Below are 12,027 nucleotides of genomic sequence, written 5' to 3' on the forward strand. Positions count from 1 at the left end.
AGTCTTCCGAGGCAGAAAGTTTCAGAGTTTTGGTATTACGACTGAAAAGGCCATCCTCTGAGGGGCAGAAGAAGTGCAAGGGTCTTGAAAGATTCCAGTCAAAATTCAGCACCTGGATAGCAGACAAAGCCAGCACTATGGTGAGTTGCATTTCTATTTAAATTAAAATGTATACATTTGTGTGCATGGAGGTAAATCAATTTTTACCAGTTTTGTTCTTCCTTTTGAGGGGTCTTGTCCACTCACTTGCTAGAGTTGCCAATCCCAGGTGGGGGCAGGGGATCCCCTGGTTTGGAGGCCCTCCCCCCGCTTCAGGGTCCTCAGAAAATGTGGGGGGAGGGAAATGTCTGCTGGGCACTCCATTATCCCCTCTGGAGACCGATTCCTGTAGGGTATAATGGAGAATTGATCTGCGGGTATCTGGGGCTCTGGAGGGGCTGTTTTTTGAGTTAGAGACACCAAATTTGCAGCATAGCATCCAGTGCCTCTCTCAAAATACCCCCTCAAGTTTCAAAAAGATTGGACCAGGGGTCCAATTCTATGAACCCCAGAAGAAGGTGCCCTTATCCTTCATTATTTCCAATGGAGGGAAGACATTTTTAAAAGGTGTGCAGTCCCTTTAAATGTGATGGCCAGAACTCCTTTTGGTGTTCAAATATGCTTGTCACAACCTAGCTCCTGGCTCCACTCCCAGTGTATCCTGGCTGTACCCCCAATGTATCCTGGCTCCCCCGCCAAGTCCCCAGATATTTCTTGAATTGAACCTGGCAGCCCTATCGCTTGCTCATCCATGGATGGCCATCTTTCTGCCACCCTGGTTCCTTATTTGAGTTTATGGTGCTATTTAATTCAATGGAGACACTCAGGGCTCCAGCCTCTTTAGGGACAGCACCTAAAGGCCTGGTCCTTCTTCATGCAAAGTGCCACAAGGTTGAACTCTCCCCATTGTGGCAAGGAGACTCGGAAATGTCAGAGCAGCAGGCAGCTTTCCAGCAGGCCCTGTTGCTGCCAGAGCCTCCATGCTGTCTGTGCCCAGTGGAATGTGCCTGCTGTGGGATCACATGGCACCTATTTATAGACCACATGAACACCCTCCTTCCTTCAGCCAGCGAGTTGGTAACGTGAAGGTCATTAAACCGGCAGTCCCCTGGGCTGTCCTTTGGTGTTTCATGGAGGACGGTGAAATCTCCGAAGGACACCTGTCTCAGGTTAGTCTCGCGTTAATGTGTTGTTTCTCCAACATGTATGTGTGTCTCACCAGACTAATTAGTTATTCCTCACATCCTGAAAGTTCTTTTCCTTGTGTATGCAGGGCAATCTGCTCCCCTGTCTATTGCTCTGCCTTCAGAGCGCTGGGCCTGTTGTCAGACAGACAGCTGTGAAAAGTGAAAATGAGGGCTGAAATATCCCATGCAAACCTGGAGAAAGGCTAAGCTTTCTTTAAAGCACATCTCTTAACTAAAGGGAAAGGGAAAGAGAGAGAATCTTCCCATCCTTAAACGAAACAGGTGGGGCTCAGTTTGAGTTGGTAGAGACAAGTAGAAGGCTACTCCCCTGCCCTGAAACATAAAAGCTGCAATCATGCATACTAAATAACGCACTTTCAATCCACTTTCCAATGGATTTAGCCGGTTCACACAGTAAAATCCAGTTGGAAAGTGCATTGAAAATGAATTGAAAATGCATTATTTAGTGTGTTTGTGATCATAGCCACAGTGTGAGTTGCCAACCTCTGGGTGGGTCCTGAAGTTCTCCTGGAATTATTGCTGTCCAGATGACAAGAGATCAGTTCCCCTTGAGGAAATGGCTGTCTGGGAGGGTGAGCTACTTCCCCTCCCTAAACCCTGCCCTCTCCAGGCTCTACCTTGAAATCTCCAAGAATTTTCCAACCCAGAGCTGGCAACCCCAGCGGGTACTTGCAGTGGGAGATTTATAGGGACTTGTATGTGACAGTCTTAGTGCTGGCAGCAGAATTCAGCATGCTCTCAGCCGTTGTTTTTTTTTTTTTTAAACAATAATCCAGCCCTTAAGGCTAGCGAGACTGAGTGGAAAGGATATGTGAGCGAGAGCTGGTGGAACCTTCAGTTCAGTTTTTCAGATCCCCAGATCTTCACCAAAGTTTAGAGTTGTGAAATTCCTGGAGATTGGAGGGTGGAACCTGGGAAAAATGGGCTTTAGAGAAGGGAGGGACCTCAGTGGGGCACAATGGAATAGAGTCCACCTGCCAAAAGGATTTGATCCAGGGAAACTGATCTTAGAAGTCTGGAGGTTGGCTGTAATTCTGGGAAAGATCTCCAGGTGTTAACTGGGGGCTGGCAACTTTAAATTTAGTGATACCCCCATATCACCCCTGCTAAGAAGATGCCTCTAGCATCTCTTTGTTTCCTTGAGAGGTCTTACTTGAAGCTTTATATAAGCTTTACTTGAAGCCTTTATATATATATATATATATATATATATATAAAATATATATATTTAAAAAAGACAACCTCACTTAGCAAGCTCAATGAACATTTCATCCATATAGAAGAGGAAGTTGGGGGTCATCATCTGCTTCCATAACATTTGCACACTGCCACGGAGGCTGGAACCATTTTAAAACTTGCTGTCTTTTTCCAGCCATAGTAGAGATTTTAACTTAGAGATAATTTTTTTCTTTGGAAATTCAATGCTTTCATTTCATACTTGTATCCACTTGAAACTTCAGGCGATTTCCAAAAAGGAGGTGGGGGGGCTTCACAACACTCTTCTGGCATAATTCCTTTGCATGCAATGATTTTTTTGTGTTGTGAGAATTTCTGCATTTGGATCCTTTGCAGAAAAATCAGTATGCTGACCTTTAGAATAAAAATTTAACTACAGGCCATGTGCCCAATTTGTTTGTAATTTGGAATATATCACATCTGGCAAAAGCCCAAGAAACTCTTCAGCTTCCACTTCCATAATTAGTTTGTGAAAGTCCTGGATATTGTTCTCAAGCCAGTTGGAAGATGGGTCTCGGAGACTATGAAAAACTCTGACAAAAATTAGTGGAGAGTTCATCACATGTCAGCCTTTTCAGGCTGGCCAACTGTTTGTGGCTTCTACTTCTGGAATCAAACCTCACTACTCTGCTTCAACATATGACAATTTCATAGATGCACATATTTGCAGAGTGACTCTCAAACACTTGTGATTTTACGGTTCTTGCTGCATCATGCAAATTGAATACATCGACCCAAGTGATTCTAATGAAACCATATTTTATACTTACAGGGCAACTGGACCAACATCAAGGGCTTTGTTATTGGAACTGTGGAGGATGGCAGGTTTGGCACGATGCCTTACTAGCTGGTCGCTGCCCTCCCTTCTCACCATAAATGCTAGGACGTTTCAACCATCAGCTGGACAACGCTCTTTTAAAACTTTTCTTACTTTATGGAGTGAACAAACAGCAAAAGGTACAGAGTAGAAACATAGTAGAAATGCTTCTTTCTCCTGCAGGGGAAGATTGACTATTGGTCTAGAACAGAATCACCATCCTTTGTAAGACAGAAATAACTCACCATTGAGATCAATGGTACCATGTCAACAGGGATGAATGGACTGGACAGTGCATTTTTTTTTTTTAAAATGATGTGCTTGTTCAGTTCATACCTTCATTGCTAATGCCAGTACTATCTCTCTGCAGCCTCCCTTAACTTCTACAGCTTCTCCCTCCATTCTACAAGGCGTTGTGTTGTAAAATATTTATTTTTCCCACCATGATCTTGGCCATTTTTTCTCTTTCTTGAGCGATTCACAGTACAATCCTATGGAAAGGGGAAATCAGGGGGCTTAGACTGGAATAACTCTGCATAGGATTGCACTATCAGATTCCAAATGAGAGAATGCCTGCTCTTATCTTTGCCACATTTCTGATGTTTTTAACATCAACCGTGCCTGACACAACTCTTGTTACCACTTAAGGGATGAGGGGACATTATTACTGCTTGGGCTCAGTATCACCACAGCTTTTGAGGTGTCCAACAGGTAGTTTTTATGGCAAACTGGTAGTACCACAGATATAGGCTGGTATTCTCACTTGGATGTAGGAAAGAACCCCTCAACCAGTAGCAGTAGAATCTGGACAAAGGAACTGGTGGAATCAGAAGATGTAGGTGTCTCTCTGCCCAGTGAAAGAGAGCAGTCAGCTCAGCATGTATTATCCTCACTTAAATTTTACACACACGCGCAAACACACATTACACATATTCTCAAAGCCTTTTCCTAATATTACCATAAACATTAAAACTAACAGTAGGTTCAAATAATTGTCCCAACCACTAGTCAATTTCTGAAGGCCTTTTTCATAATTTCATCTTATATTTTTCTCCTGAGGGTTATGTCCTCCTCACTTTTCTAGGCTGCCCATTCCAAAGTTTATTTAAAAGAATCTTTTGCAATGGATTGAAATAGGAATAGTATTGTATAGTCTCTTTTTGGGGGTATTTCTGATCACACTACAGCTTAGCTAGTTTAGGACAAAATTGTACGCTCTTACCTAAAGTATGTCCTGTTGAATACGGCAGAGTTTACTTGTGAGTTAAAAATGCATAAGGATTAGGCAGTAGGACTGGTTAAAAGACTGAGCAATTCTTGACATATTTAAGGAAGACCCTCCCAATACTTCAATAGCAGCATTGTTAGGGGGAAAACTTTGAAAGTGCTGTCAAGTCAGAGATAACTTTTGGTGAACTATTAAGGTTTTTGAGGCAAGATACGTTCAGAAGTGGTTTGGCATTCCTTGGTGAACTCCCATGCAAATACTAAACAAGGCTGAACCTGCTTAGCTTCTGAAAATGGACATGATGAGGCCAGCTTGAGCTATCCATGGGGCTGCTAGGTTCGACATAGGAACTTTGGGGGTGGAGCCAGGAGCAAGGCTGTGACAAGTATGAATGAACTCCAAAGGGAGCTCTAGCCATCACATTTAAAGGGACCACTCTCCTTTTAAATGCCTTCCCTTCATTGGAAATAATGGATGGGGACACCTTCTCTTGGGCTCATAGAATTGGACCCCCAGTCCAGTCTTTTTTAAACTGGGGGCGGGGCATGTTGAGGAGAGGAATTAGATGCTATGCTGAAAATTCGGTGCCTCTATTAAAAAAATAGCCCCCCCCCCAAGCTCCAGATACTTACAGATTGGTGCTCCATTATACCCTATAGGAGCAGTCTCCATAGGGTATAATGGAGTGCCCAGCGGACATTCAGCACCATCACCCATGCTTTCTGATAGCCCTGAAGTGGGGGGAGGGTCTGCATACTGGGGATCCCCTGCCCCCAGCTGGGGACTGGCAACCCTAAAGGTCAGGGCATATGCACCATACTATTTCAGAAAGATGAACAAAACAGTGCAGTCCTAAGAAGAATTAACAGCTTTCTAAATCCATTGACTTTGATGACTTAGAAGGGGACTTAGAATTGCATTAAATTCAATACAGCAAAGTAACCTACAGCTACAGAACAAAAACACGTACACCTGGACAAAGTTTGAGTCCAGTGGCACCTTTAAGACTAACCAAGTTTTATTCAAGGAAAGAGTTTTCATGTGCAAGCACACACATGGTGTGAGTGTCCTGTTAAGAATGTACAATAATTTCTATCTTCATAAAGCTTTAACCAACACAGGGAGGGGGTGGGAATGTAGCCTGTGCCTCTCCCAGCCAACCCTGGACATTGCACAGGTTATCAGTTGTGAGTTTCCTTCTGATAGCATGGCGCATAATGAAACATACAGGAGAGAGGCTGCCAAAGCTAACATCAAAGGAACATTTATATTGTTTTATTGGGAAGCCATTCTCTGAGTGTTCTGCTGCCAAATGATATGGCAACCTCATGGGAAGGGGGTTTTCTGCAGCTCTGCTTTTAGAAGGCAGGTGAACCTTTGGGGCCCTCTTGTCATCTGTTCAGCCTCAAGCATGAGGCAAGATGTGTAGCTGGTCTGATGTATTTATTTCAAACAGATAGGGCTGTGTGTTCTTCAGAGGGCTGGGGTTTCTTTTATTTCAAGTACCAGGAAAAGGCAAGATCCTGTGATGCAATAATGCACCCCCCCCCCATGAATTGTCATGATTTCTTTTCACTTGCATTATTTACTGTTCAGCGCTGACTGTTTTGCTAATCATAGGGGAAGGGCTCTGTGCAGGACACTGAAGTCACCACCGACTATGCGAAATTAAGCCAATTCCAGCAAGGCCTTGCCTATGCATTTGGAAGCATGTCCTCATAGCCATAACTTGGATGATCAACCTCCAAGTGCTAGCTGGAGATTTCCCAGAATTACAGCTGGTCTCCAGACAACAGAGATCCGTTCCCCTGGAGAAAATGGCTATTTTGCAAGTGGACACGATAGCATCATACCCTAGGGTTGCCAAGTCCAATTCAAGAAATATCTGGGGACTTTGGGGGTGGAGCCAGGAGACATTGGGGGCAGAGCCAGGAGCAAGGGTGTGACAAGCATCATTGAACTCCAAGGGAGTTCTGGCCATCACATTTAAAGGGACAGCACACCTTTTAGAATGCCTTCCTTCCATAGAAAATAATGAAGGATAGGGGCACCTTCTTTTGGGGTTCATAGAATTAGATCCCCTGGTCCAATCCTTTTGAAACTTGGGAGGTATTTTGGGGAGAGGCACTAGATGCGATACAGAAAATTTGGCACCTCTACCTCAAAAAACAGCCCTCCCCCCAGAGCCCCTGACACCCGCAGATCAATTCCCCATCATTCCCTATGGGAATCGTTCCTGGAGGTGCATAATGGCTGTGGGGGTGGAGATTCCCCCGCTGGCCAGCTGGCTGGGGGAGGGGGGAAGCCTGTAAAACCAGGGGATCCCCGCTGGGACCTGGGGATTGGGAAGCCTATCATACCCTGCTGAAGTCCCTCCTCTCCCCAAATCCCACCCTCCCCAGTAAGTTTGCAAGGTTCCCTTCTGGCTACCAGCAGGGGATGAGTTGTAGGGTTACCAGATCCAAGTTGGGAAACTCCTGGCAGGGCTGGATTAACAATTAGGCCAAGTAGGTGCTGTCCTATGGGCCCCAAGCCTTTAGGATCCCTGAGCCAACTCCCCCCACACGGCTTCCCCCCTGCTTGCAGCCTTCCCAACCTGCATGTGTAGCCAGCAACTGAGCCGCTCTTTGCCCAACTTGCCTGGTGTGGCTGCTGCTGGCGTCATTGCCAAGTTTGCCTCTCTCTCTTCTTCTTCCTCAGCTTCGTCAAAGGGGCTTTTGAGAAGGTGGCTGCAGCAGGGCTCTGACTCTGATATAATCTGTGAGGAGCCCCCTAAGATTTTGACTGCCTAGGGGTCCCCACAGGGTTTGATCCGGGACTGACTCCTGGAGATTTGGGGATGGAGCTTGGAGAAGATAGGGACCTCAGTAGGGTACAATGCCAGAGAGTCCACCCTCCAAAGCATAACTGTTCTCCAGGGAATCTGATCTCTATATTCTGGAGATGAGTTGTAATTCCAGGGGATCTCCAGGTCCCACCTGGAGGCTGGCATCCCTACTCCCCAGGCTCCACCCTCAAAAATCTCTGTAGGCTGCAGGTGAGTTGTAATTCTGGGAGATCCCCAAGTCTCTCCTGCAGGCTGGCATCCCTGTGCCTGCACTGGAGGGCAAAGAGATCAAGAACTGTTAGGCCTCAGCTTGGCATTTCCTTTGCGCTCAGGTCAGGGAAACATTTGCCAAAAGGCCCACCTATGAATGGTTTTCTGAAATTTTTCTTGGTTAAGATTGCAGAGTATCTCGCCCTTTCAGCGTCCAGGGAGGTCCAGGCCTCTCCCCAGTTGATTTAATTCATTTTCTCCCACTGCTTATTCCCACCCCACTGTCTCTACTGCAGCTTTTCTTTTCCCATGGTCAGAGCACAGCAGTGGCCCATCTGCCAATTCAGGTAGCTGGTATTCTGTTGCAAGAGGCTCTTTTTAAGGGCCAGTGCCTCTTTCCCACCTGTAGCCTGCCACAGGGGATTAATGCCTTTAAGAAAAAAAAAATGCTGTTCTCTGTTTCTCATTAGCAACTGGTTCACATATCTTGGAAAGAATGCTGGAAGCCATTACCTTTCAAGGTCAGACCCAAGGGTGTGCCTGCAGATTTTTCAAATTATGGTTTGTGGCACAAAATAAGTCTGTTTACTCTTAAGGAAAGCAAGATGAATAATGTGATCAATCCCTTTGCTCCTTGTAGGAGGTCTCCAGAGTCCACTATCAGGGCTGTCCTACTGTTGTGAAAGAAGGGAGAAGAGAGCACCAAGTCGGTGTCTCTGAACACTATAATGGGAGGGGAATTTCCTGCTGAAATGCCCTCTTTTGTTAGAACGGCAGCTATGAAGTTCATGGGGTGAACCCCTTTCCCCTTGCTTTAGCTTGCATCATACAAGCAGGGGCAAAATGAAATAGACTCATCACGCATTGCAAAATCTGTGAGGATCATTGAGATATCCTGTATTGTCTGAAAGCTGTTAGGGAAACTCCCCTTTGTTATTTTTTTAAAACCCTGGATTTAAAAAGATGTAATAGCTGAACTATAAATGGTAAAATCTTTTTAAAAGGTAAAGGTGGTCCCCTGTGTAGGCACCGGTCGTTTCCGATTCTGAGGTGATATTGCATCACAACATTTTCACGGTGGACTTTTTACAGGGTGGTTTGCCATTGCCTTCCCCAGTCATTTACACTTTCCCTCCAGCAAGCTGGGTACTCATTTTACCCACCCTGGAAGGATGGAAGGCTGAGTCAACCTTGAGCCGGCTATTGTACCCAGCTTCCGCCGGGATTGAATTCAGGTTGTGAGCAGGGAGCTCAGACTGCAGTACTGCAGCTTTGCCACTCTGCGCCATGGTGCTCTTAGGTAAAATCTTTAGCACACACCAATTAAGGTAGACAGTTTAGAAGACTACCTGATGGGATTCATAGCATAATCGAATATTGGTTCCCAGCATGGAGAGAGATGCTTCTGTCTTGACTATATAAGTGCAGGCATTTCTCTGAATAAGAAGCTTTTAAGAGGTGGTCCTGCAGTCCAGCAGCCCCCTGCTCAGTTTATGATTAAACTGTCAAGTCTGGCTTTAACTCTGGCTCACTCAAAGAGCATGTTGGGTAGAACCAAAGTGTAACCAAATGCTGCTAGCTAACTCTCCCCTGTCCCCCCCTCCCTTCCATAGAGAGTGTCCCTGCTTTGAAATGGTGATGTGTGAAAAGTCTTATCTGAACCTTCTCAGCTCAGGCTCAGGGGAGACAGGAAGCCTGGGAGTACAAGGCCGTGGGCCTCTAATCAACATGAGAATGTATTAGTAACATCTATGTTACTAATGTTCCCTTTGCTAGATTCCCCAGCCCGTAGCAATCCCTTTGAAGTGTTCCTTATATGTAATGTATCTATTATACGGTCTTCAGTCTTTTCAAGCTCTGGCCAAGGCCGCAAGTAACCAGCATCAATAAACTAGTTCTTTGTATCTACATCGACTCGTTATTGAATCTGCAGACTTGACATTTTGAAAAGACTCCCTTTGGAACTCATCCGTCCTGGCAACTTTGTAACCTGATGGCTGAAGAGATTCCAGGAGACGGAGAACTTTCCTACCTGGAGGAAGAGCCGGCGGCACCTTGGCACGTAATAAACGCCAGGCGAGCCGCGGTTTCCCCTCCGACCTTTCAGCTCCTGATCACCCCCCAGCAGTATCGCCCGTGGACCTCAACCACCACCATGGACGAGGTGCCTGCTTGGAGGGATGCGATCCTGACCCACCATATGAGAAGGGTGCGGTTGGCTGAGGCGGAACCCACCAACCCAGGTTCCATGGAGTCGGGCGAAGCAGAGGCTGCCCTCGAGACCCAAGGGCAGGGAGAAAATCCCAAGGGTAAAGAAAAAGAGGGAGAGGAGCCGCTGCCGAAAGACATGCCTGAGGAAGATACCCGCAAGTTCCGGGCCATGATCCGAAAGGAAGTGGATGGGATGAACAAGGGCCTGAAAGACGAGATGCAGGCTATGACCGCCCAAATCTCCCGTGCCATGGGCCTAACCGGGCCACGGGGGCCCCCGCAACCTCCACAGGCACGGCCACTGGTGGCCCCGCCCCGAGCACCGGCGGCGGGGCAAGCACCCCGGCCGGGTGCTCCGGTGGCCCCTGCCCCGAGAGATGGGGGTAGGGGCAGGGAGTTGGATGCCACCTTCGACAGGGACCCGGAGGAGGTGGAGTACTTCGCCATTCAGGCTAACAGCTACATGTACTACTGGGGGAACACCTTCCTGGATGAGTTCAGCAGAGTTGACTACCTGGGGTCGAAGTTGAAAGGGGCTGCGAAGAGGTGGTACGTAAGTCTATACGAGGCCATGAGCCTGGAGCTGGACTATGTGCAGACTTTCCTCCAGGCTCTACTGGCCCAATACGAGGACCCCCTCCAGGAGACGTGGGCTCTGGCTGCCCTGAGGGACATATATTGGCCGCCCTGCACAGTTCCACCAAGGCATCCCCTTTCTCCACCGTCCACGGATACACCGTCCATGCCACTCCTGCCCAGGGGGGACCCCTCCCCGGAATCGACCCCATTCGAACAGTGATGGCGACGGCCAAGCGAGAGTTGGAAAGCAATCCAAAAAAACTTAGAAGTGGCTAAAGAAGCTTACAAAAAACAATATGACAAGTCACATGTCCCAGCCTGGGACTTCAAAATAGGGGACTCAGTATTTGTATCCACTAAGAACCTGCCGCTTAGCCAACCCTCGAAGAAACTAGCATACAAGTTCTTGGGGCCGTTCAGAATCTCAAGGGTGATAAATCAAGTAATGGTGGAGCTAGAGCTACCAAAAATGTTTAGTAAAGTGCATCCTGTATTTCATTGCAGCTTACTTCGTCGAGACCCCGGGGCTTCGGTCTGGCACCCTCAAGCACCAGCCCTCCAGCCCGTCTTGATTGGGAACCAGAACCATCACGAAGTCCAAGAAATCCTGGACTCTAGGGTCAAAAGGGGGGTCTTGTATTATCTGATAAAATGGAAACACTTCCCCTCCAGCGAAAATGAATGGGTGGCAGAAAAAGATATATTGGCCTCCGATTTGATCAAGAAGTTCCATCAGAAATGTTTTACCAGGGCGGTAGAGGCGGCTTGGGGGGGGCAGTATGTCAAGTCTGGCTTTAACTCTGGCTCACTCAAAGAGCATGCTGGGTAGAACCAAAGTGTAACCAAATGCTGCTAGCTAACTCTCCCCTGTTCCCCCCTCCCTTCCGTAGAGAATGTCCCTGCTTTGAAATGGTGATGTGTGAAAATCTTATCTGAACCTTCTCAGCTCAGGCTCGGGGGAGACAGGAAGCCTGGGAGTACCAAGGCCGTGGACCTCTAATCAACATGAGAATGTATTAATAACCTCTATGTGTGAATGTTCCCTTTGCTAGATTTCCCGGCCCGTAGGAATCCCTTTGAAGTGTTCCTTATATGTAATGTATCTATTATACGGTCTTCAGTCTTTTCAAGCTCTGGCCAAGGCCGCAAGTAACCAGCATCAATAAACTAGTTCGACTTGTTATTGAATCTGCAGACTTGACATAAACAGCATATGACATGGTTCTGTCCCCATATTATTCATAACTTTTTTAAAAAGACAGAGAGAGAAATAGCTAAAATATTAAAATATTAAAACATTAAAATATGGTGGGAGGCAGGAACTGCTTAATATTTCCTATCCTGCCATTTCTCGGCTCAAAAATTACACACTTCAGCTGATTTCCACCCCCCACTCCCCTTTGTGGGAGAAAAGATCCAGGGAACTCCTGTCTCCCCCCTCATAGGAAAGAAGTTGGGTAAGAGGAATTTAAGCCAAGGCTTTTTTTGGAGTCGGAATGCATAGGAACACAGTTCCGGCTGGCTTGGTGTCAGGGGTGTGGCCTAATATGCAAATAAGTTCCCGCTGGGCTTTTTGTGTAAAATAATGATACCATCAGGGGGTGTGGCCTAATATGCTAGTCAAGTCAAGTTATCCTTTATTGGCATAAAATATATAGATACGTATATCAGA

General features: G+C 46.7%; 1 protein-coding gene across 1 annotated transcript in view; it reads left to right on the forward strand.

Moving 5' to 3' along the window:
- The first annotated feature begins 1,106 nt into the window (after positions 1-1,106).
- LOC132587555 (NAD(P) transhydrogenase, mitochondrial-like) overlaps positions 1,107-12,027 on the forward strand; it is a 108,238-nt gene continuing 97,317 nt past the window's right edge. The window contains exons 1-2 of the mRNA XM_060259844.1: positions 1,107-1,208; positions 3,256-3,440. Of these exons, the coding sequence (XP_060115827.1) occupies positions 3,302-3,440 (139 nt within the window). The 5' untranslated portion in view covers positions 1,107-1,208; positions 3,256-3,301. The remainder of the gene's footprint in view (positions 1,209-3,255; positions 3,441-12,027) is intronic.

Source organism: Heteronotia binoei, chromosome 19 (genome assembly GCF_032191835.1).
Source record: "Heteronotia binoei isolate CCM8104 ecotype False Entrance Well chromosome 19, APGP_CSIRO_Hbin_v1, whole genome shotgun sequence".
Lineage (NCBI taxonomy): Eukaryota > Metazoa > Chordata > Lepidosauria > Squamata > Gekkonidae > Heteronotia > Heteronotia binoei.